Source organism: Paroedura picta, chromosome 3, assembly GCF_049243985.1.
Source record: "Paroedura picta isolate Pp20150507F chromosome 3, Ppicta_v3.0, whole genome shotgun sequence".
Lineage (NCBI taxonomy): Eukaryota > Metazoa > Chordata > Lepidosauria > Squamata > Gekkonidae > Paroedura > Paroedura picta.
The window spans coordinates 145610561-145634511 of record NC_135371.1 but is presented as its reverse complement, the minus strand read 5'-3'; the positions used below and the strand labels follow the sequence as shown (position 1 = coordinate 145634511).

Below are 23951 nucleotides of genomic sequence, written 5' to 3'. Positions count from 1 at the left end.
GTTCTATGTAAACCACCTTGAGCCTCAGGGCAGGACAGCATATAAATAAATAAATAAATAAATAAATAAATAAATAAATAAATAAATAAATAAATAAATAATTGCTATTAGATGGTGAAAGTCTCTCTATTATGTTACCTCTTTACCATATTTCTTATTATGGTTTTCAAAAAGCAGGACTGATGGCATGACTTCAAGCCTTGAGCAACTTGCAGAAATATTAAAGACAAACAATCTTAGAATAACATCTAGAGTGAGGACCTCAGTGTATCCTGAAGGCAGAGAAGTCTACTCTGAGAAACCTAAATTTAAAACTAAAGGACCTGAAGCGGAGTTTAAGCTGACATTTCTCAATTTGATGAATGAGTCCTCTAAATTAGTTCTGGAACCCAATGAGGTCAGTTTAACAGTTTTCAGATATAAGGGTCATATCCCAACCTGGAATAATTTGAAGCGAGCAAAAAGACATTTGGTGTTGCTACTGGGTACAAAAAGGAGAGTTGAAGACCTGCTGGCAGCTGAGAGTTTAGATAAATCTAACCAAGTGCAGAGATTTATTCTTGAGTTTGCCTCTGCATCAGTGCTAGCATTGCTCTTACAGCAGAGGCACTTTCTAAGCTCTAGAGGTCTTTTTATGTCCCGTGTGTTTACTCATACCAAGCTGTATTGTTTGTGAATCAAAACATCGAAGGAGGAGGACCATACTTCACACAATGTAGACACTTCTGTGGAGACATCTACTGCTTCGCTACAGGAGCTTCAAGACCTTTTGACCAGTCCACCGATAATGCTAATGATGTACAATTAAAACCTACTAATGACTACCACTTGGGCAAAATCTCTTTAGAGGAAGATTTAATTACGGTAATTATTTTTCTACTCTGCCACTGACAGAGCAGCAGATGATTGTGGATAGACTGCAATCTTTAGGACAGCGATTATTGGAGAGTTACAAAAATGGTGATAAGTGCGATCTGCACAAGAGTGATGACACAGCCTGAAAATTTAATTTCTGCCTCCCCCAACTGAACTGAGAAACTGATCATTTGCATTTAATGTAAACACCAATCTGAATTCTTCGCTTTCTACCAGCCCCCAACTGCAAGTCACAGCACTAGGAGAAAGTTTGTCTCCCCTGAATGAGTCTGGAAATTATTCCTCTGGAACCATTGTAACAACAAATTTCAACTTGCCAATTTATTCCAGACCTCACAGCTCATAACAAAAGGCTGCTTCCCCTGATTCAATTTGGAAATCATGCTTCTGGGAATGTAGCAATCAATCTCAATACATCAGCAACTACTGGACCCTATTTGCAACCCCAACATCACGTGAAAGGCTCCAGATCTAAACGAACAGGGACTGAGAACTAAGAAGGGCTGTACCTTTATGGATGCAAAAGGGAGTTTGGACCGAAGTAAAACTCTGATTGATAATTTGGTTTAGATTTGCTTTCATGGAACCTGGGAGGATTGATTAACAAGTCACATGATAGAGAGTTTATAAAATTTATTTGTAATTTTGATATTATTTGTTTACAGGAAACCTGCTATCAGGACCTGGAATCTCCTCCCCTCCAAGGTTATTGGGCATCTGTGTAACCAGCAGTAAAAATAAATCTTAAGGTCGAGCAAATAAAGGATTGGCTACTTTTGTGTCCTCAAATTTAGCGGCAGATGTTCAATTTATAGATAGTGTGTTGCCATCTTATATTCAGATTCTATATATGAAGGGTCCACATTTTGGTCCCTGTATTCTTATTCATGTATATATTCCTCCCAGATTATGGATAGGTGAGGGTATTAAGAATGTTTAGGATGATTTTCCCAAAGTTTTGAAGAAGAAGAGTGGGTTCTTATGTGCCGCTTTTCTGTGCCCAAAGGAGTCTCAAAGTGGCTTACATTTGCCTTCCCTTTCCTCTCCCCACAACAGGCACCCTGTGAGGTAGGTGAGGCTGAGAGGGCCCTGATATTACTGCTTGGTCAGAACGGCTTTACCAATGCTGTGGTGAGCCCAAGGTCACCCAGCTGGCTGCATGTGGGGGAATGCGGAATCAAACCCGGTTCGCCAGATTAGAAATCCACACTCCTAACCACTACACCAAGCTGGCTCTTTTGGATGAATTGATCTGCCAGTTCCAAAGATCTGAACTTATTTTATGTGGGGATTTTAATACTACAATTGGGCCTGTTTTTTAACACTAATCTACAAGCTAACGATAATATAAGTCATGTCCTTTTAACTTCAAAACATAATTATTTCTTAACATTAACAGTCCTTGATTCAGACAAATCTTACAGCATTATAATATAATTCTAAATTTGGAAAATTCAACCTCCTTTCTTTGCCGTAAAACACATTTTCTAGTTTTATCCTTGGTTTCCTTCTCTGCCAAATGAAATCTGACAGTTCTTTTTGCCAATCTCTAAATGGTTTCTCAGAGGATATTATAGGGATTGCTTGAAATAAAAATAACATTCTGAGTAAAACATACATTTTAAAAGCTGCAGTTCTACTGGACAGGGACAATGGTAAATTCTTCCATTTTTTTTCAAATTCCTTCTGATGTCACACCAGGTTTTTCTATAGTTATTATCAAACAATGTATTATTTTTACCAGAAATTGCTACTCCTAAGTACCTAAATTTCTTCTCTATTTTAAAACTAGTTTTCAATTCTAAAAACATTTGATCCTTCTTTTGAATACTGAGCAGCAAAATGTTAAATTTCTGATTATTTACTTTAAGCCCTGACATTAAGCTAAAGTCCTGAAATAAGGCCAAAGTTTTATAAGAAGATAGTATTGGATCTTGTAATAACAAAACTATGTCATCTGCAAAAGCCCTAATTTAAATTCTTCTCCCTTAATGCTGATCCCTTTAACCTCATTGTCTTCCCTTATTTTATTCATCATTTCCATAACCAAAATAAATAATAATGTTGAGAGTGGGCATCTTTGATGTGTACTGATGTGTATTTGACACACCTGTGAAAACTGTCCATTAATCTTAATATTTGTTATTTGTTCCCAATATACTACTCTAATACCTTTCATAAATTTCTAATTGTTGTATCTTTAAGTCCCATTGACCGATTATACATGGCAGCGGCTGCACTGTATCTTTGCTGTGGGGTGGCATGCCCTGCCACTTGCTGAGTATGCACAGGGGATGGAATCCCCTGGAGTACGTGGACTGCTCCCGAAGTAGTGCACATGCACAATGATGGGACTGGAAGAGCCCAGCATGCTACAAGGCGGTGGCAGTGGTGGGGAGAGCAGGGGGCATGGGGAACCCACTGCACAATGGCAGGAGAGTGGCATGCCACTCTTCCACCATCGTGGGGGTGAGAGAATGCCCTGTCCAGCTCTGCGGCTCTGCTGTAGATCATGGGAAGAGCTGGGCCCAAAGTCCCAACTCTTCCATTATGTGCAAGACCGGGCCGGCAGGGCCACGGATGGCAACCACAGCATCACAGGGAACATGGAAGTATCTGCATTCGCTTACCGCAAGCCATCTGGGGCGCTGAGTCAGGCCAGGGCTGGGAGGCGGCCGCGTCATGCACAATCAGGGATTAGCCCCGCTGCCCTGCTACCGCCAGTGGGGCCTTTCCGCCTCATGCATAATCGGTCATTGATACAATATTATGATCTGAGAATACTTTAGGTTCAATATCTACTTTTGATGTTTTCCGTACTAAATCTCCTGAAACCCACATCATGTCAGTTCTAGAGAATGATTTATTTCTATCAGAATAAAAGGTATAACCTTTCTAAGTCCCATTTCTCAACCTTCATAAATCAAACAAATTCAAATTCTCTACCATATCAAAGAAAGACTTAGGAAGTTTTCCAAGCTTTGCCCATTTTTAATGTTGCAGATTGAGACCGTAAAATAGAGAAACCTGAAGGAGAAAAGTTTGCAAAAATATTTCTTCAAGCACTCCATTTGTCACTGCACTCTGATGAAGAACCATTAGCAAACACACTGTGAGTACAATTAATCAATTAATTACAAGTCCACCTAAGGGCAGCAGGGTCCAAAGCACATTTTACCAACTTGTCAACAAGAATACCATGTTGAACCTTATCAAAAGGTTATTGAAATCAAAATAAAACATGTCCACAGCATTTTCCTGATCCAACAAGGTAGTAATTCTCAAGGAGATTGTTAGTCTGACACAACTTTTTCTTGAGGAATTCATACTTGCTCTTAGTAATCACAGCTATCCTTTCTAAATTCTCAAGGACCGACTGCTTGATGATTTGTTCTAAAACCTTTTGAGATATAGACATCAAACTAACAAGTAGTGGATCCTCCTTTTCCGCCTTCTTGAAGATGATGACAACACTGACCCACCTCCAATCTTCAGTCATCTCACCTGTTCTCCTAGAATTCTCAAAAATAATGGACAGAGACTCTGAAATGACATCTACAAGATCCTATAGTAGCCTCAGCTGCAATACATCTGATCCTGAGGACTTAATTCTATTTAAATAAACTAGGTGTTCTTGTACCAACCCCATGCATATTCTACTATACAGCTCCCTTCCTTCATCGTGTTCTCTTTCTACTAAGTTGAACACTTATCTTCCTTTTGAGGGCAATCAACTATCTCAAGTTTGCAGTACTTGAGATGTACATCAGTACTATGATGAAGAGTTCAAGTTTAATTGTGACTACAGGTTCATGAAATATATAGTTTGGTAGATGGTAGATTCTACAAAAGGATGTGATATACTCTTGGGCTGTAAGTTAGGTACAGAACTGATGGCAAGGGGGACTCATCTTGTGGCCTACCACACAGCAGAGGGCTGATGATCAGCACTTGTCAGATTATTCGGATGCCAGGGGTAACTGGCAACAACAGAGGAAACAAGATCACAAAAGACCGTTCTCAGGAACCCTTCCTGTAGGGAATGGGAGATTTTCCCCCAGGGCAGCTGCAAAGGTAGGGTGTGTGAAAAAAAATTGTGGCAGAGGCCTCTGTGCTTGAGGGCTTACAGTCTGTTCCGAGCTATGTAGCTCACCTCCAACAATTCTAGACAGTTACTCCATATGGATAATCTGAAACACTGCCAATGAACCACTAGTTCCTACCCCTCCACACACACACCAAAAAAACCCCACTTTTGGAATCTAGCAGTACTCTAGAGGTGAGAAATACCCGATAGAACGTCTTTGACTTCTGTTCAGTCAAAGTCTCCATGATTATTAGGTTAAAGATGAGATCAGGAAGTTTTGTTCTAAAGCTTTGTTTGAGGCTCAGTAAAATACTGAATAGAGCCTCTTTTGGTGCAGAGTGGTAAGGCAGCAGACATGCAGTCTGAAGCTCTGCTCATGAGGCTGGGAGTTCAATCCCAGCAGTGGGCTCAAGGTCGACTCAGTCTTCCATCCTTCTGAGGTCAGTAAAATGAGTACCCAGCTTGCTTGGGGGTAAACGGTAATGACTGGGGAAGGCACTGGCAAACCACCCCATATTGAGTCTGCCATGAAAACGCTGGAGGGCGTCACCCCAAGGGTCAGACATGACTCGGTGTTTGCACAGGGGATACCTTTACCTTTACCTTAAAATACTGAATTCTAAGCACACATGTCTATATGTAACAGAAAGCAAGTTGAGACTATATGCTGGGAAGAGCCTATATTTTAAAATTCTATATGCAATATTTTACTTATTTTTGTGCTATAAAAATTAATCACAATGTTAATAACAACAACTCTAACAGATATTGTTTTCCTATATGGATACCTCCTGAATCTAGTTTCCTAGTATTTAATACATTCTTACAACCATGCATTTTATGTGGGTGATCTACGACTGGATCTCTTAACTGAAACTTTAATCTTAAAAAGACTGTAGTGCCAAGCAGACCTGTACCTAGAGCCAGTGGGTGGGCAGGGCTTGATGACGTGGGGGTTGGGGGCAGGTCCTCCACAGAAAAATGCTTCCCTGCAAACCAGCTACCCTCCCTGGTGCTTGTTATTGTGCTGTTGCCACCAAAGGGTGGCTGCAGAGGGGCTGGCTACCTCAGACTGTGAGTCCTTTGGCTTGTCCCCATCATCATGAAGCTGGGACAAAGGACTGGCAATCATTGGGGGCAACCCACAGCAACACCTCAACAATGGGAAGGCCACAGGGGGTTGCACTGGGTGGTTGTTGGGCATCACTCTGTTCAACATGAGCAGCCACCACGGCAAGCCTTGGATATGCAGCATCAGGGGGTCAAGCCACCCAAGGCTGGTGCAGGTGCTGCTGGTATGGGTGTAACTTGGCCACTCGGGGCATATGACTCCCATTCCCCACGGAGGCTTGATGGGGCCCAGTGTGCCCCTATCAAGTATGGTGCCCAGGGCATGAGCCCCAGTCATCATACCCTAAATACATAATTGGTGCCAGGCCACAGAGTATTCAACTATTTTCCTTTTGTGCTCCTTCTCTAATAGACACCCGGTTCCAATTGCTATTAGTTCTATTGGGAATAACAAAAGGCAGTTTCTGCCAGGGAAATGGTTCAGAAAAAGTGGCTAAGCCTTCCCTGTCCATAAATGATATCCCTGCAAAGGATATCCACCTGTGGCTGATTTATATTATTGAAATATACACCAGAAGATCAAGTGCTGCATGCATCCTTAGTTCTGTACCAATTGAGGTATGAAAATTTCAGTTTTGGTCTCTTGACTCGACTGGCACTCAGAAGTTTGTTAAAACATTTTACAATCTATCCTATCCTTTTCACCCTCTATCATGTCCAGAGCCATAGGTTTTCTCCAGTCATCAAATTCACATTATACATTGGTGTTAAGATATACTAGTGCAGCAAGGAGACAGGAGTAACTCCTTTCCACTGCAATTTTATACAACTATTGAAGGAGCTGCATATGTCTGATAAAATACTAGTATCAGTGTTAGTATCCACGATGTTCATTGTAACAGTACTCTTTCTATATATTTCACATTTAATTTTTTAAAGAGGTCATTCTTACATTATCATTGCTTCCCTTGTTGTCTTCATATTTTGTCTCTATGTGGATGGAGAATTTGGGTAAAAATGAACACTGCAAAGAAAAAAAATACTTATGAGAACAGCAGCAGCCTTCTTTAAAAATATAAATTTTTTATTTAGAAAAAGTGAATACTACTTCATATTACAATATTATATTGTTCTTTTGTATCACCTTTATATCACACAGCACATACTGCCTTTTGTATTTTCCAAAAAAATATCGTATACAGTCAAAAAATCAATTATTTCTTTTCAACTAAATTTTTACTGTTTGATATAATCTAATATCAGAATCCATTTTCTTCTCAATTCTGATGTTCATTTATTGTGCATTAAATATGTACATTTTTCCTTTGTCCCATATTCCATCAGTTTATTTAGCCAGTCTGTAATGTCTGGTAACAATTTTTTTCCAACTTGATGCCGTATGGAAGGACGGTATAAAAATCTATATAAAAATCTAAATAAAGAATCCTAGAACCTGTTAACATATTTAACAAGTTCATTGATACCATATTTAATAACATACATTTTGGATGCAGTACAAATTTAACGTTCAGTGCATCTCATCATGAATCATAATCCAATATTTACTAGCTCTCTGGTGGGTCTACCACAGGGGTAGTCAAACTGCGGCCCTCCAGATGTCCATGGACTACAATTCCCAGGAGCCCCTGCCAGTGAATGCTGGCAGGGGCTCCTGGAAATTGTAGTCCATGGACATCTGGAGGGCCACAGTTTGACTACCCCTGGTCTACCACATATGATAAAATGATGCATCTATATTCTGACATTTCCAACATTAGTTATTACAACTCTTAGTGATTCTTGCTATATTGAGGGGGGCAATATACCATCTAAAAATATTTTATATCAGTTTTCTTTAGCATTTGATAATCTGTATATTTAAATTGGTTAACCTACAATCTCTCCCATTGATTCACACTTATATTCTCTCCAATATTTTGAGTCCATATTATCATGCTATCTTTAACTTATTTTGTTTCAGTCATACTGCAATAACAATTTATAGATTTTGCCTAACAAATGTTTTATATCACCTGAGGAACAGTGCTTAGACTCGAAAGCTCATGCCTTGAATAAATCTCTGTTGGTCTTAAGGTGCTACTGGACTCTGATTTTGTTGTTCACCTTCTTCTGTAAATTGTTCTTTCAATTTTGGGACTGTCTAATGGTAAATTAGCCAAGGTATATTCTTCCCTTGTTTCGTGAGAATTTACCTTTCTTTTTCTTTTTCCTTTTTTGACTCTCATGTTCTCACAAGTTAAATTGTTTTTCTTTCTTGAACTTAGATCATAATGAACGTTAAAGAAGTTGACAGCAAAAGCGATGGACTTCCTCTCTGCTCTTAAACCATGTCCTTAGAAAACCGTCTCTTATGTTTACCATCTTATTTCTTAAATCATTCTTAGTGATCTCGCCCAAAATAATTACAAATGCCTTCTTTAGTGTTCATTGTCTCTAATTTCCTTCCTTGAAAATCAGTGATCCAGTCTGTTATCCAAACTAATGCTGCTGCTTTGCTGGGACTGCAAGGCCTCCACATTTTTAAACCTCTTGTAACACCTTAAATCTTACCCTTGATCTTTTCCCATTCCATATAAATTTAGTTCTTACTCTTTGCAATGTTTGCAGCTTTGTAATGTTAAGAAACTAAGAGCAGGAAGATTTGGGCTTGGAGGAAATTTCCCGTCCTCAGTTCCTTGTGAACCTTCTAATCTCAACATTCATGGCTGAATGCCTGTGAACCGGGCAGAAATATGGGGCCATCCATAGACAATTTAACAATGTATCTCAAGGACAGAGTGTTTTTAAAAACAGTTTCCCCTCACAGCTTAAGGAAGACAGGTCATGTCACTGCCTTTAGGAGGCATGGAATACTGGAAGCAGTTGAGAATCAGTGGGAGAAAAAGGATATCAGGGGAAATGGGGAAACTGGACTGCTCAAATGCTTACTGTATCCCGGTGTGAGGGAAGATGTGAGTTAGTGTGAGGGAAATTTCCCAATCATCCCCCCTCCCTCATTATTTCTTGTAGGCCCTCTACTAATTTAGTCTACTGGCATTATCATGTATCTGAAAATGTATTATTAGGTTTAATGGAATCGGGTCTATATTATTAAAAGAAATAAGAGAGGGAAAATATACTTGAACAGCTGTGGTATAATGGGATAAGTGGCAATAACTAACTTATTTTCTATGGGAGGAGAATCTAATTCTGAATGACCTTCTACTTATACAAAGCAAAAGCTTCCATGGACATTGTAGAAGGAGGCAGTGCTTGTTATGCAAGAACAAAGCTGCAGAAAATGGACAAACATGTAAAGGGGGCAAACTTATTTTCATCCACAAAAAATAAGTTTATATGGCAACGGACAAGTTTACCTCATCTGTCACCATTGGCATTTCAAGTTTACAAGCCCCTATAACAATCCCAATGATATTCTGGATCCACTACAACCAATTTTTCATATACACAATCCCCAATCCCATTGTACAAAGAAAAGGCAGGGTTCACAGCAGAGATACATTTTTGATTGCAAAAGAAACTAGAATTGTACTGATGCATTAACAAGCACAAAAGTTTGTCTAGGGTCATCTTTTTTTAGAAGCAGTGATTATTTCTGCTTTTTCTGTACATATTTCTGTACAAGTCACAACATGGCTGCATTCTGGGACAGGTTTGCTCAGCATTGCTGTTCTTTAGTTGGTTATCAGAGGCAGCTGAAATGTCTTTGTGCAGATGAGAAACACCGGATGAAGTGAAAAGGATCCAACTCTTATTGTAAAGGCAGCCAAGGCTAGTCTGTTGGCTAGTCTAAGAGGCAATTTATCTTTTATGGAAACTACAATTGCGTAAGTTTGTTGACTCAACATCTCTCCTCTGTTAACCCTAGTTAGTGGAACAGTCTGTGCTCAGACAGTTCTTCTGAACAAAGAGTTGTTGTCAATGGTGTTTTATCAGACTGGAGGGAGATGAGTAGCGGGGTACCTCAGGGCTCAGTGCTCAGCCTGGTACTTTTTAACATATTTATTAATGATCTAGATGAGGGGGTGGAGGGACTACTCATCAAGTTTGCAGATGACACCAAATTGGGAGGACTGGCAAATACTCCGGAAGATAGAGACAGAGTTCAATGAGATCTGAACACAATGGAAAAATGGGCAAATGAGAACAAGATGCAATTTAATAAAGATAAGTGTAAAGTTCTGCATCTGGGTCAGAAAAATGAAAAGCATGCCTACTGGATGGGGGATACGCTTCTAGGTACCTTGGGGTACTTGTGGATTGAAAACTAAACATGAGCAGGCAGTGTGATGCAGCGGTAAAAAAGGCAAATGCCATTTTGGGCTGTATCAACAGGGGCATCACATCAAAATCACAAGATGTCATAGTCTCATTGTATACGGCACTGGTCAGACCACACCTGGAGTACTGTGTGCAGTTCTGGAGGCCTCACTTCAAGAAGGATGTAAATAAAATTGAAATGGTACAGAGGAGAGCGGCGAGGATGATCTGGGGCCAAGGGACCAAGCCCTATGAAGATAGGTTGAGGGACTTGGGAATGTTCAGCCTGGAGAAAAGGCGGTTTAGAGGGGACATGATAGCCCTCTTTAAGTATTTGAAAGGTTGTCACTTGGAGGAGGGCAGGATGCTGTTCCCATTGGCTGCAGAGGAAAGGACACGCAGTAATGGGTTTAAACTACAAGTACAACGATATAGGCTAGATATCAGGAAAAAAAATTTCATAGTCAGAGTAGTTCAGCAGTGGAATAGGCTGCCTAAGGAGGTGGTGAGCTACCCCTCACTGGCAGTCTTCAAGCAAAGGTTGGATACACACTTTTCTTGGATGCTTTAGGATGCTTAGGGCTGATCCTGCGTTGAGCAGGGGGTTGGACTAGATGGCCTGTATGGCCATTCCAACTCTATGATTCTATGATTCTATCATATATATATATATAATTTTAACATAAGTACAATTTGCCAGGTACCCCTAGATGTCCCTCCAAAAGTATGACAATCTGGTCACCTTATAATAGCTTCATGTGTTGTCTGAAGTGAACTGCAATGTTGGTTCTGTGAACTTTGCCCATTTTCACTTCTAGTATTGATGATCTGCTTGTTAAATATATGCACAACATAATTTGTATGTATGCTATATGAATAATGTTGATATAGAAAATGAAATGAATCCATCTTTTGGGAATAGGTGGGTACAAAGACACAGAAGATGGCATGAAATAAAGATTCACAGGTTTCATTCACACAGCAGAGAGGCCAAACTTAAATAGGAATATTTGAATCATATCAACAAGTTTACAAAATTGCCATAGTAACCCTGCTCCCAGATCTCTACTGTGTGGAAATCAGATGCATTTTCAATTTAGTGCCTCCAAATTTAAAGGATTTACTTCCACCTCCTCCTACCTGTCTATCTACACCCTGTTTTGCAAATGGCAGGCAAAGAAGACCTTCAGCAATCAGTAATGAGAGACTCAGGACACCTTTATGAATTGCAGAAAGGGAACAGGCATCACTCCAAAAAGAGAACAATGGTAATCATACGATGCCCTCATGAATATGCACTGGATGGGAGGAGAAGAGAAAGCAGTATATGAAACATTCACTATGGATGCCCCCTTCAAAAAAATTAAAGGGTTATTTTTAGTGTGAAGATTGGTTAGTGTTGCCATAGTGATAAGAAGTGCAGACAGGAAGAGTAAGCCAAGACAAGAGGGAAAGCATTAAAAGCACAGACCCCTCTCCCCCCCCCAGTCATTTTTTCAGTCAGCCTGCGATGTCTACTATCATAGTAATCTTTCCACAGTGACTGCATCTGAGGTGGATAAAAGGTATTAGTGTTATGAAATAGAAATATGGACATAATAGCACTTCTCCACTCCTTCGTCTGAACTGAACCTGAGGTTCACCACCAAGAAAAACATTATTTCAACTCCTTTCAGTGTCCAATGGAAATCTTTTAGAGCAAATGCAAACAGATGTTGAAGGCATTCTTCATTGCTCTGTCCCTGAGAAACATTAATCCTGAATCCCTGGAAATTATTTGTGGTCTGTGAAAAGAAACCCGGCATTTTATTGAGGTAGGAAAAGCACCGTCATAAAACATAATACAGCAAGATTCAGTACCAAAGAGGATTGTCTTGTTTCCACTTTTCAATTTTCTGAGGTTTCTGCATGCATATTATTATTATTATTATTATTATTATTATTATTATTATTATTATTATTATTATTATTATTATTATTATTATTATTATTCCTAGCCTGTCACACCCAAGAGACCCATGGCAGGTTACAACATATCTAAAAAAACCCACTAAAAACTACCCCCTAATACATCAAAAATTCTCAAGCACTTGAATGTAAATAAGAGAGGGCTCCCTTCTACTGAAATCAGATTTGTTTTCATTTACTGTGAATCTTTTTTCTTGGTGGTCTGAAGGCAGGCTAGTCTTGTGCCTGGGATGAAGCTCCTCTTATCATCAAGCAGCATTGTGTATCTCTTTTGGTGATTCCTGTGGGAGTGCGGCTTCTCCCAGAATATTGTGTTCGGTCTAGCAGCAAAAACATTCGAGAAAAACTAATATCCTCCCCTCAACCTGTCAACTAGGGGCCTTAGAAAACCTCCCTCATCACCAGGGCTGAAGAATTCATCAAGAACCTGCTCTTGCTGGTGACCTTCAACCCTCAAAATGATAAGCAGACTCTGCCCAATGATGTCCCAGATCCAGTGCTAGGTGGAAATCCAGCACAATCCCATGGGCAGGAAAAAAATTAGACTGCCCTGCCTTTAGACCACCAAGGAGGAGGGATCATGGTAAGTGAAAACAAATCTTCCATTCTCCAGTGGTTTTAGGTGGGGCCTGGGACATAGAACAGTAGTACATTTGGGAGGGAAGGGAATCATAGAATAATAGAGTTGGAAGAGACCTCATGTTCTTCATCTTCTCCAACCCCCTGCACTATGCAGGACACTCACAACCCTATCGCTCATCCACTGTAACCAGCCACCCCCTTGAACCTCCACAGAATCAGCCTCTCCATCAGATGACTATCCAGCCTCTGTTTTAAATTTCCAAAGATGGAGAACCCACCACCTCCCAAGGAAGCATGTTCCACTGAGAAACCATTCTGTCAGAAACTTCTTCCTGATGTTTAGACAGAATTTCTTTTAAATTAATTTCAGCCCATTGGTTCTGGTCTATCCCTCCAGGGCAAGAAAGAACAACTCTGCTCCATCCCCTATAATATATGGCAGCCTTTTAAATACTTGAAGATGGTTATCAGATCCCCTCTCAGTCATCTCCTTTCCAGGCTAAACAGGCCAAGCTCCCCAACATTTCCTCATATGTCTTGGTCTCCAAACCCCTCACCATCTTTGTTGCCCTCCTCTGGATATGCTTCAGTTTGTCTACATCCCTCTTCAACTGCGTTGCCCAAAACTGAACACAGTACTCCAAGTAAGGCCGAACGAGAGCAGAGTAAATCGGTATCATCACCTCCCGTGATCTGGACACGATACTCCGTTTGATATAGCCCAAAGTCCCATTTTCCTCTTTAGCCACTGAGTCACACTGCTGACTCATGTTTAATGTGTGGTCTAGTAAGACTCCTAGATCCTTTTTGCACATATACTGCCAAGACAAGTCTTCCCCATCCTATATGCAGAACTTTACATTTGTCTCTATTGAATTTCATTTTATTCAGTTTAGCCCAGTTCTCCTCTGCCTATCAAGATTATCCTGTATTCTGATTCTGTCTTCTGTTGTGTTTGCAACCCCTCCCAGTTTTGTGTCATCTGCAAATTTAATAAATACCCCCTCTAATCCCTCATCAAAATAATTCTGTCAACTAGACCTGGACAGCCTATTGCAGAATTTGCTTTCCAAAAGCTGCTTGGGCAGAAGCCATCTGGTCAATCCTATGGTCTTTGTGAAGAAATGCACCAATCTCTACATATCTTCCTTAAGTTGATTTCCACAGACGGAATGCTCTATAGGTTGCTGAAGTTGCAGCTTCCTTAAGGGAGTACATGGTCACCTCCTTAGGGGGCTGCACCTCCACTGCCTTGTGAGCAAGAATGATATAGGCTCTAATCCACTTGCTGATGGTAACAGTGGAAATCTTTTCCTACATTGAGGACCTCCTGAAGGAGAGGAGCAATGTGTCCAACCTCCTAAAGGACTTAGTCCTCTCCATATAGAAACTCAAGGCTTGTCTCGTGCCCAAGCAATATTACTCGCTCTCAAGGGTGCTTTGGATTGTGACAAAAGGAGGGGAAAATGAAGGCCAGGTCAGGGTGTAGGAATTGATCTCAGATGCCCACCCCACCCCCAAAACTAGGAATAACCCCTCCAGGGATATTTTTTTCTATATATAAATTTAATGAACCCAAGGCGGATTCAGGAGGACAGTGTAGATCAAAGTGTAGACCTTCTTACTGATGGTGTCAATATTCATCCTCTCCTTATTGGCCAGGGATGAATGTGATCTGGTCCTGCATTTGCCCAGCATCTCTTCAGCAATCACTGAAGTAGCAGGTGGGTAAATGAAAAGGATAATTGGTACATGTTTTCAACCTGTGGTTAGAAAAAAGGCAAGGTTAGACCACAGGTTGGGAGGCATCTTTATAGCCCAATAAATGGGGGGAGGGAACACAGATCCTGCGGTATCTGGATACAGTATGCCCAGAATTTTGTCTTTGGGCCTTGTATCAATTATAGTCACTTTTATGTTGAATGGTTGCCATACACATTCATTGCTCCAGGTATAGATGGAGGTCTTCAGCTGTAGATAATGATTCTGGGTTGGTGACCCTTTGGTCCAGTGATAATTCCAAAGCCACCTTAAAATTAAAGACTGATTGTCTAATGTCATCCTTAGGAAAATGGTACAGATTGGTTGGTTCCTGAGTCTTCTCCATGATGACAGAAGGTTGTTTGTATAGAATTGTGACCTTAGCCTCAATGACTTGGACTAGATTTATGTTTAGCTTCCTGCTTCGTTGTAGGCAGTTCCAAGGAGGGTCTAGCAGCACTTCTCTTGGGCATCTGAGATCTGACCCTGGCCAGGTCTGATTGTGGAACTGAGTGTGTTGATCAGACCGATAGAGCTTGAGAAGTTCTGCTTGGAATGGAGTTTGTCTGGGGAAGCAGTTTGTCTGCTGCAGCTGACAGATGGGTTAGCAGATTGAGTTTTTTCACAGAGTGCAGCCTTTAGGTGGGCAGCCATATTAGACCTTGCCTTCAGTCTAAATGGTTGGAACACATTACAGGCTGTTACATTATGACCTTCACCCAAGCACATATTGCATGCTTGTCAGATTTAGTCATCTTTGTAGAACAAGAGGTATACTTTTTGAAGAGCGACATTTTAAGTTGTGTGTTCTTTCCTTTGCTTTAAGGGGAGAGCTAGCTTGATGCTAAAAACCATGGGAGTGTATGGAATCCTGCCCTGGAGCATGAGACGGTTAGGTGGGAAATGGCTTCAATGGCTCCAGTGGGGATGGGCTCCTCGCACTCTGTTATGCTAACTTGACAAAGATTTCCGATTGCTGATCTGCACATGCACAGTCTCCTACAGGGGAATGACAATGAATTATTCATATTGAAAATAAATACCTTTCCCTTTGTACAGATGGACTTTTGTTCAAAAACAACATTTGAATTGTTGGATTGGGACATGAATGAGTAGGCATCTGATTTAACAAATAGACCAAATTAGAACGCAACAGGTCAAATGTGGCGCATACAGTATGTATAGGTCTAGTACTGTATCAGTAGTGATTGCAAGAATTTCATTTGGCCCAGAATAAGCACCTGCATGACAGAGTAACATCTTGAAATCTTTCTCTATGGAATTATTCTGTACTATTTATAAAAGAAAAAACAGTGTTTCCTCAGTTAGCACTGGTCAAAGGAATATTTTCATTAACTCAGAACGCACCATTCCATCCAATCAGTCATAGGTAATCAATGCAGTCAAGTAAAAGTATGTTCTTTGTTAAATGATATGGACTTAGACTCTATAAGCATAAATAGTGCTATGCAAGATTAATTTTGTAACTAATGTGTAGTTAAAACTTCATCATCATATCTTCCTTTTCAGTTGTCTGGATGCTGTCGCAGGCAGTCTTCTATAAAATTTCCATAAATCTTGTCCTCTCTCATTTAGTGTGCCTCACATCTCCAATCTCATCCCTTCCACATATGGAGACCAACAGACTATACATCATATTACAACATCTGCCATCTAAAACTGGAGATGGCATTAGTTGGAATCTGTAAAGTACAAGGGCTGTTCTAAATGGAAAGTTGGTTATGTAATTTAGATAATCCCCTAGCCCATATTTGTATTTAATCACTGAGAATCAGAAGGTAATCTTAGATAAGCCTAGGATGACAATTCCTATTGAATATATACACCCTTCAGTCAACTTCCATGTGCTGCTTTAGTTGCCTTAAGGTGCATATTAAAATAATAAACGAAATTTAATTTTTATGGCATGTGTGTTATATAGTCAGAATATCCTAATAGTATTTGGCAGCCGGGCAAGAGATGTTCAGAGGTGGTTTGCCATTGCCTGCCCTTGCATCATGGTTCTGGTATTACTTGGAGGTCACCCTTCCATGTGCTAGCAGCACTGACCCTGCTTAGTATGATTCCAAGACAGACAACATACAAGTATGGGAAGGAATAACCATTTGTTTGTATAAATCAGCCATCACCTCATCCCACACTACTGCCAGCCAGAAAACAGCAGTATAGAAGGAAGCGATAAGAGAACCTTGACTCATACTCAGGGCAGTTCTGCACATCTGCCAATGTTGTTGGATGTCTGAGGCAGCACGAACCACTACAATTTGTAGTGGAATTTTGACATTTTGCACAGTGCAGTTTGTAGTGCAATATTCATGCACCCGTAGCGCTTTTTTGGTAATGCATATGTTTCCAGTCTTGCAGGAATTGAGAACAAGGTACTCTAAAGGCGGTCTAAAAATTAAATAATAAAATAATAATAATAATAAATTTGTGGCGCTTCTGCCTGCCTCTGCCCGTCAAACTGAAGAGCCAATGAAACGGCTCCTTCGTGGCTCCGAAATGCCCCTTTCCCTTTACATTTTTTTTTTAAAAGTCAAAAACACACATGGCAACAAATATGTGTTAATTCATTTATTCTGTGCTTTCGTGATAATTTCCCCCTCAGAATGGCATTTTTCACAAAGCTAAACCAGGGGGGAGGTATTTAAATTTTGAAAGTTGAAAGTATAAAGTTTCCTTCGGCTGAACGAAAAGCATGCTCATTTGTTCATTACTTTATATGGTTTGTAGAAAAAAAGGCATTCTTGTCTCCCAGAAGCTTGGGGGTTAGAGCGGAGGAGGGACCTTCTTTCTAACGCTATTTTGAGAACGCACATATCTTTTGTTGATGTGTTGCAGGTTGTTCTCAGAAGTCAAGCGCTGTTTTTAGGGGGAATCCACTTTTTACTATTTCCCTCGAAGCGCTATAAAAAAGTGAATGTTGCGGGAGTGTTGCTGGAGTGTTGCGGTTTTTAGACAACGTCATGCATAATGTCAAAAATGTAGTGTTTACAAAGTGTTACAATTCAGCTACATTTATGTTGTGTAGAACGGACCCAAGTTTTCTAGGTCCAAACTGTTCTTCAGGGCAGTATAGCACCAAGCACCTTTCCACTAAATTAAGGGATCAATCTTCCCCTTTCTATTTCCTACAGTAAGTAAAAATAAACTTGCCATCACTAAATTCTAAAGTGAGAGTCAATTTTTTAACGTATTTTTAAATGTGTTAAACATTTATAGGGTGATCTGAATATATATGGTCATATTGAACCCCTCCCCCCCATGACCAATGATGGGCCTCTGGAGGGGTGGGAAGAGGCCCTAGGAGGGAATGTACACAGTTATGCTTCCCCACCATATTCTTCATGATCATGCCACTACTTGGATTTCTCAAAGCCTGAAGATTCAGGGGTTTCTCAACAGTAAAATAGTTGAGAAAGGGCTGGGATAGAGAAAGTTGACAGAGAATTTTCTCTTCCTCTCCCAAAATATTAGAACCTGAGAACATCCAGTGAAACTGATTGGATACAGAACGGATACAAGGAATACTTCTTTATACAAGTGAATAAAATATGGCAGAGGATGTAGTGATGGTCATGGGGATTAGAAAGATTAATTTTATTTATTCATTCAGCTGATATCTTGCCCCTCACTGTAAAGTCTTAGGGCAGTGTACATAGAACAAGCACACTGAACATTTGCAATCATTTCAAACAAATGTCACAAGTAACCAATTAATAGTATGTAACAATAAACCTCATACATTGGGTGTCATTTGCGTTGATTGTGGGGGTCCTTAATACTGGTCTTATGCAAGAGCCTGGCGGAAGAGCTCTGTTCCGCTGTCCCTACGGAACTGTTTGTGTTCCAATAGGCCTTGATCTCATTGGGGAGCTCGCTTCATCAGGTTGGGGCTATGGATGGGAAAGCTCTGGCTCTGGTTGTGGCCAGGTGGAGTTCTTTGAGGCTAGGGATCACCAGATTGTTGGAGTGGTTGGAGCGAGTTGCTCACTGGGGAGTATAGGCAAGTAGATTGTCCTTGAGGCACATAAGACCAGCTTTTATCATCAACAGTCAGAACAAAGCGAAAGTTCCAATTTCTAAATCTAGAGGCCAATAGGGGCCAGAGCTATTCATGGGAGCCATAATATACCAGACCAAAGATAACATGAAGGGCATTCTCTTTTTCCTGGGGACCGGTTAAATGCAGGCCATCAGTAGGAAGGGGAGGGGCAAGAATGGATAGACAGGAAAGAAAGAGACATCCTTTTGGTTCTTGGGACTTCGGTTCACCTCTTACTGGAATACAAGGCATGGAGTGAGTAATGACATGACATATACTCTCCTATTGGCACTCCAGAGTAACTGGTTGAACACTATGTGAGACGGAACGCTGGAATAAATGGACCCCTGGTCTGTTTCAAATGGGCTCTTTCTTATGAGGTTACAGAAAATATCTGAGGGGTTGGAATGGAATGGGCCTTCCTGCTAGGCGGAGAAATGAATTTGTGAATGATTCAGATTTATTCTACCACTATTTCATCATCCTTATCATCATTTGTATAGTGTTCTCAAACGGTCAAAGCACCTCACATAAACCTTACAACAACCTTGTTGAAGTGACCTAACAAGCTCAAGGCAGAAGGAAAGATTCCATCTGAGATTTTCTGATTCATTGTTCAACTCTTACTCAGGCTCATTAGTATCAAAGCCTTGTGGTAACTTCTTTCTGCATAATCACATTACAGCTCATTTGGGGGCTTTGTTTTGGCTGGAGTACAACAGCTTAAGAACGAGTTTTCTTGTCACATGACTATGTTGCTAGAAGTTTTGGAATGCAGAAGAAAGCTGAATGAAAATTTATTCTATATTAAATTGTACCCAAGCCACACACACAGCAAACTAACAAGCAAATTCAAAATCGGTGTACATCGATTGTATAATAATAAAGTCTACAAATAGTAATAAATGTCTGCTGCTTTGGTCTTCTTCAAACAGCCTCCACTGGGGTAAGGCACTCATAACACATCTCTAGATCAAGTTTGATTGGATCATTCAGTTACCTCTGCACAAGGCAGGAGGAAGTAACACGATAACGCTCCACACATTTATTTCTTTTAACTTCCCCTCTATGTTCCTTCTGAGTATTTTTATCATCAATAATGTATTGAAATTGGAAGTCTGTAGATTCTTTCCAAAGTCTGTAGATTCTTTCCAAAGGCAACAATGAGAATGGAACAATAGAGCAGTAGAACAAGCCTAGAGCAATAAGGTCACAGTCGAAACAAATGGTTGGTTACCAGCGTACAGGCGTGAGTGGTTTAAGGATTTGCAGGGCCCATAGCACCAGAGACAGTTTAAAGATTGCAGGGCCCTTGTTATTGTTGTTATGTGCAAAGTCGTGTCCGACCCATCGCGACCCCATGGACAATGATCCTCCAGGCCTTCCTGTCCTCTACCATTCCCCAGAGTCCATTTAAGTTTGCACCTACTGCTTCAGTCACTCCATCCAGCCACCTCATTCTCTGTCGTCCCCTTCTTCTTTTGCCCTCAATCGCTCCCAGCATTAGGCTCTTCTCCAGGGAGTCCTTCCTTCTCATGAGGTGGCCAAAGTATTTGAGTTTCATCTTCAGGATCTGGCCTTCTAAAGACCAGTCAGGGTTGATCTCCTCTAGGACTGACCGGTTTGTTCGCCTTGCAGTCCAAGGGACTCGCAAGAGTCTTCTCCAGCACCAGAGTTCAAAAGCCTCAATTCTTTGACGCTCGGCCTTCCTTATGGTCCAACTTTCGCAGCCATACATTGCAACTGGGAATACCATAGCCTTGACTAAACGCACTTTTGTTGGCAGGGTGATGTCTCTGCTTTTTAGGATGCTGTCTAGATTTGCCATAGCTTTCCTCCCCAGGAGCAAGCGTCTTTTAATTTCTTTGCTGCAGTCCCCATCTGCAGTGATCTTGGAGCCCAGGAAAATAAAATCTGTCACTATCTCCATTTCTTCCCCATCTATTTGCCAGGAATTGAGAGGGCCGGATGCCATGATTGCAGGGCCCTAGCATAGTACAATTGTAGTAATAGCAGCCAGACTGAGGGCAGAGCTCTCCCCCGCCCCTCCCTGAATAAAAAGGGGCATCACACCAAGTGCCCTTATAAAGGGGAAAGGGAGGGGGGAAGAGAGGCTATGGCTCTGATCCATGGGGGAGAAGGCATCGTGTGGGGCTCCTGGAAATGCAGGGCCCGTAGCATGTGTTACATGTGCTACATGGATGAACCAGCCCTGCACACAGTTTCATCCACTGTCACAACATGGTCAAGTAGAAGAACCAGACACTCTTCTGTTGTGCCAGAACTGAGAGCTCACTGTATTAAATGCTTCCTAAAACATTGTTTAAAATTTCAATTTGAATGGATACCATATAGAACTTTTTATTGCTGTAAACCACTTTGGGAGCCCTTTTTGGGACTGAAAAGCCAGGGGGGAAATACAGGAAATAAGTAAACACTTGGTGTTTCCTTTATCTCAATATTCTTTTATTACCTTTCTGGGGCTAAATTTCTTTAATTTTATGGGTTTATGATGGAGTTTTCCCAGATGCTATAACCAGAGATTAAATTAAATCTCTCTATTATGAGTGCTGAGCAGCACTTTACGCCCCCACCATGTTTTAAAATAGGTAATTCTTTCTATTGCAGTAACTGCTCATGAAAATATATCAAGTTTCTGAAATTATCCTTACTTAAATAACTGATAACATTCCCCTAACATTAGCTGCAATGCTCTTCCTCAGTGAGATATATAAGAATGATTCATCTTCTACTTAGCATTAGTGCTTCTATGGAAGAAAATATTTTGGAATCTCTTGCTTGGCTTTACTACAACATCTCTCAAAATTAATTAACATGATGCAGAACTCACCGTGTATTCTGATCCATGTTTGTCCAGTGGAAAGCAAAGAAAAGGAAAAATAATGGCATTGTTATTTTATTGCTCACATTGCTTTAATTAAAATGTAGAGATGCATTAAGAATTGTGCTGATGCATATAGTATGGACAATGCGGACTCTGAGAGATTGGACACTGCAGGAATTCAGAGTTTCTAATTGCCTTGCAGCTAGTGAGGAAAAGAAGTGAGTCTATGGATTAGTGAAGTACCAGGATAAGAGATGCTACAACATCTGGCTACTGATGGAATGGGGTCTGCAGCCCAAGAATGGAGACTGGACATCTATCCAGCAGCTCAAAAGTGATGTGGACACTCATTCACACACTCTCTCTCACACACACGCATACACAAAGAGATGCATATATACAAGGGGAGGGGACCTGCAAGAATTTATGAGGGACATCTCATTTTCCCATATATCCCCCTCACACACTATTTCTCCTCTTAAAAAGGTAAAGGTAAAGGTATCCCCTGTGCAAGCACCGAGTCATGTCTGACCCTTGGGGTGACGCCCTCTAGCGTTTTCATGGCAGACTCAATACGGGGTGGTTTGCCAGTGCCTTCCGCAGTCATTACCGTTTACCCCCCAGCAAGCTGGGTACTCATTTTACCGACCTCGGAAGGATGGAAGACTGAGTCAACCTTGAGCAGGCTGCGGGGATTGAACTCCCAGTCTCATGGGCAAAGCTTTCAGACGGCTGCCTTACCACTCTGCGCCACAAGAGGCTCTCTCCTCTTGGCAGCACCCAGATCATTTCTCCTTTCCTTGCTTTCCTTCTCTCTTTCTCATCAACCAGCCAGGCTACTTTTTTCTGTCCCACCCACTACAATTATATCTATTATTTACTTACTAGAGGCAAAGCCCATTGTACTCAAGGAAACAATGGGCCCTAGAATATACACCTGCACTGAGGCCTACCTGGGGGCTGGCTACATGTCAAAAGCCCACCTCTGGACTCTTGAGGACCTGCGTACAAACCTCAAAGAATATTCCTGATCCAGGGTCACCAACCTCCAGGTGCAGCCTGGAAATCTCCTGGGATTGGAGGTTCTCAGCAGACTATAGAGATCAGCTCCCATGGGGAAAATGGCTGTTTTGGAGTGAGGGATTAGGCAATAACAACTAATCTTCAGGCTCCTGAAGATGAAAGAGCTTATTTGGAAGGAGGGAAACTCTGTGGCAGTGTGCCCCAGAGAGGTTGCAGGATGACAATCTCTAGTTGGGTCCTGGGTATTTGCTGGAATTGCAAGTCATTTCTAGGCAACAGAGATCAGTTCCCCTGGAGAAAAGGGCTATTTGGGAGGAGGGACTCTCTGGCTTTAGATCCCATTGAGGTACAGGAATGCGAGGCTCCAAGTGGGAAACAAATGCTGTGTGGCAGTAATTGCTAAGAATAAACATCAAGAACACTTGTCAGTTTCGTCCTTCAATGAAAACATTTAATTTATAGAATATTTTGCATGAAGAACTGAAAACCTTTCAGTCTGTATGTTCTTCAGTTCAGTTTCAAAGGAAATCAAAAACAGTTGTATTACAATCAAACATGAAAACATTGGTTGGCAAAGAACTTAGAGGATTTCTCAATTACTCCCTCTATGTCAGGTCTCAACTTTTTTACCATTGAGAACCCTCTGAAATATTCCTCAGGCTTTGAGAAACCTCAGAATAGGGATTTCCAGGTCCCAGCTGGAGGCTAGTATTCCTACCACTCTTCAGAGATCCCAGCCTCCAGGTGGGACTTGGAGAACTCTAGAATGAAAACTCCTCTCCAGACTGCAGAGATCAGTTTCTCTGGAGGAAAGAGCTGCTTGGGACAGGGATAGAGGGATGTGTAGCACTCCCCTCTACACAAACACACACACAGACAACACAGAAAACAAAAACATTCTTCCCTTCTGAAAATGTAAACCTTATTAACTACACAATCACCTCTCCATGTAGGAATTACCTGACTGTCTCCCTCTTTGGATTGTCCTGAGAAGCCATTGGCCAGAAGGGCAAAAATTTAACAGAAAAAAATTCCTTCCCAGTCAATGAGCAAGTAAAAAAAAACTTACACAATCCTCCTACAACAGCTTCTTTTGCCTGTGCTCTAGCTACATCTCTTAAAAGAAATGGCATTTTGTACAGCTTGGTGTAGTGGTTAAGAACAGCACCTTCTAATGCAATGAGCTGGATTTAATTCCCTGCTCCTCCATATGCTGGGATAGTCACAGTCCTGTTACCACAGTCACCAAGCAGTTTCTTTCAGAGCTCTCTCAGCCTCAGCTACTTCACAGAGTGTCTGTTGTGGGAAGAGGAAGGGAAGGCTATTATAATCTGCTCTGAGGCTCCTTTGAGCAGTGAAAAGCAGGGTAGAAAAACCAACTCTTCTATTGA

At 41.1% G+C, this 23951-nt stretch overlaps 1 protein-coding gene and 1 long non-coding RNA gene across 2 annotated transcripts in view; one reads left to right on the top strand and one right to left on the bottom strand.

The window, feature by feature from the left end:
- LOC143833071 (uncharacterized) overlaps nt 1-1712 on the top strand; it is a 47296-nt gene extending 45584 nt beyond the window's left edge. Inside the window, exon 3 of the long non-coding RNA XR_013229516.1 lies at nt 1542-1712. This is a non-coding gene — a long non-coding RNA (uncharacterized LOC143833071). The remainder of the gene's footprint in view (nt 1-1541) is intronic.
- Nucleotides 1-23951, bottom strand: part of PITPNC1 (phosphatidylinositol transfer protein cytoplasmic 1) — a 116992-nt gene that overhangs the window by 36919 nt on the left and 56122 nt on the right. Inside the window, exons 4-5 of the mRNA XM_077328420.1 lie at nt 21544-21551; nt 6987-7058 (exon numbers count right to left, since the gene is read on the bottom strand). Of these exons, the coding sequence (XP_077184535.1) occupies nt 6987-7058; nt 21544-21551 (80 nt within the window). The remainder of the gene's footprint in view (nt 1-6986; nt 7059-21543; nt 21552-23951) is intronic.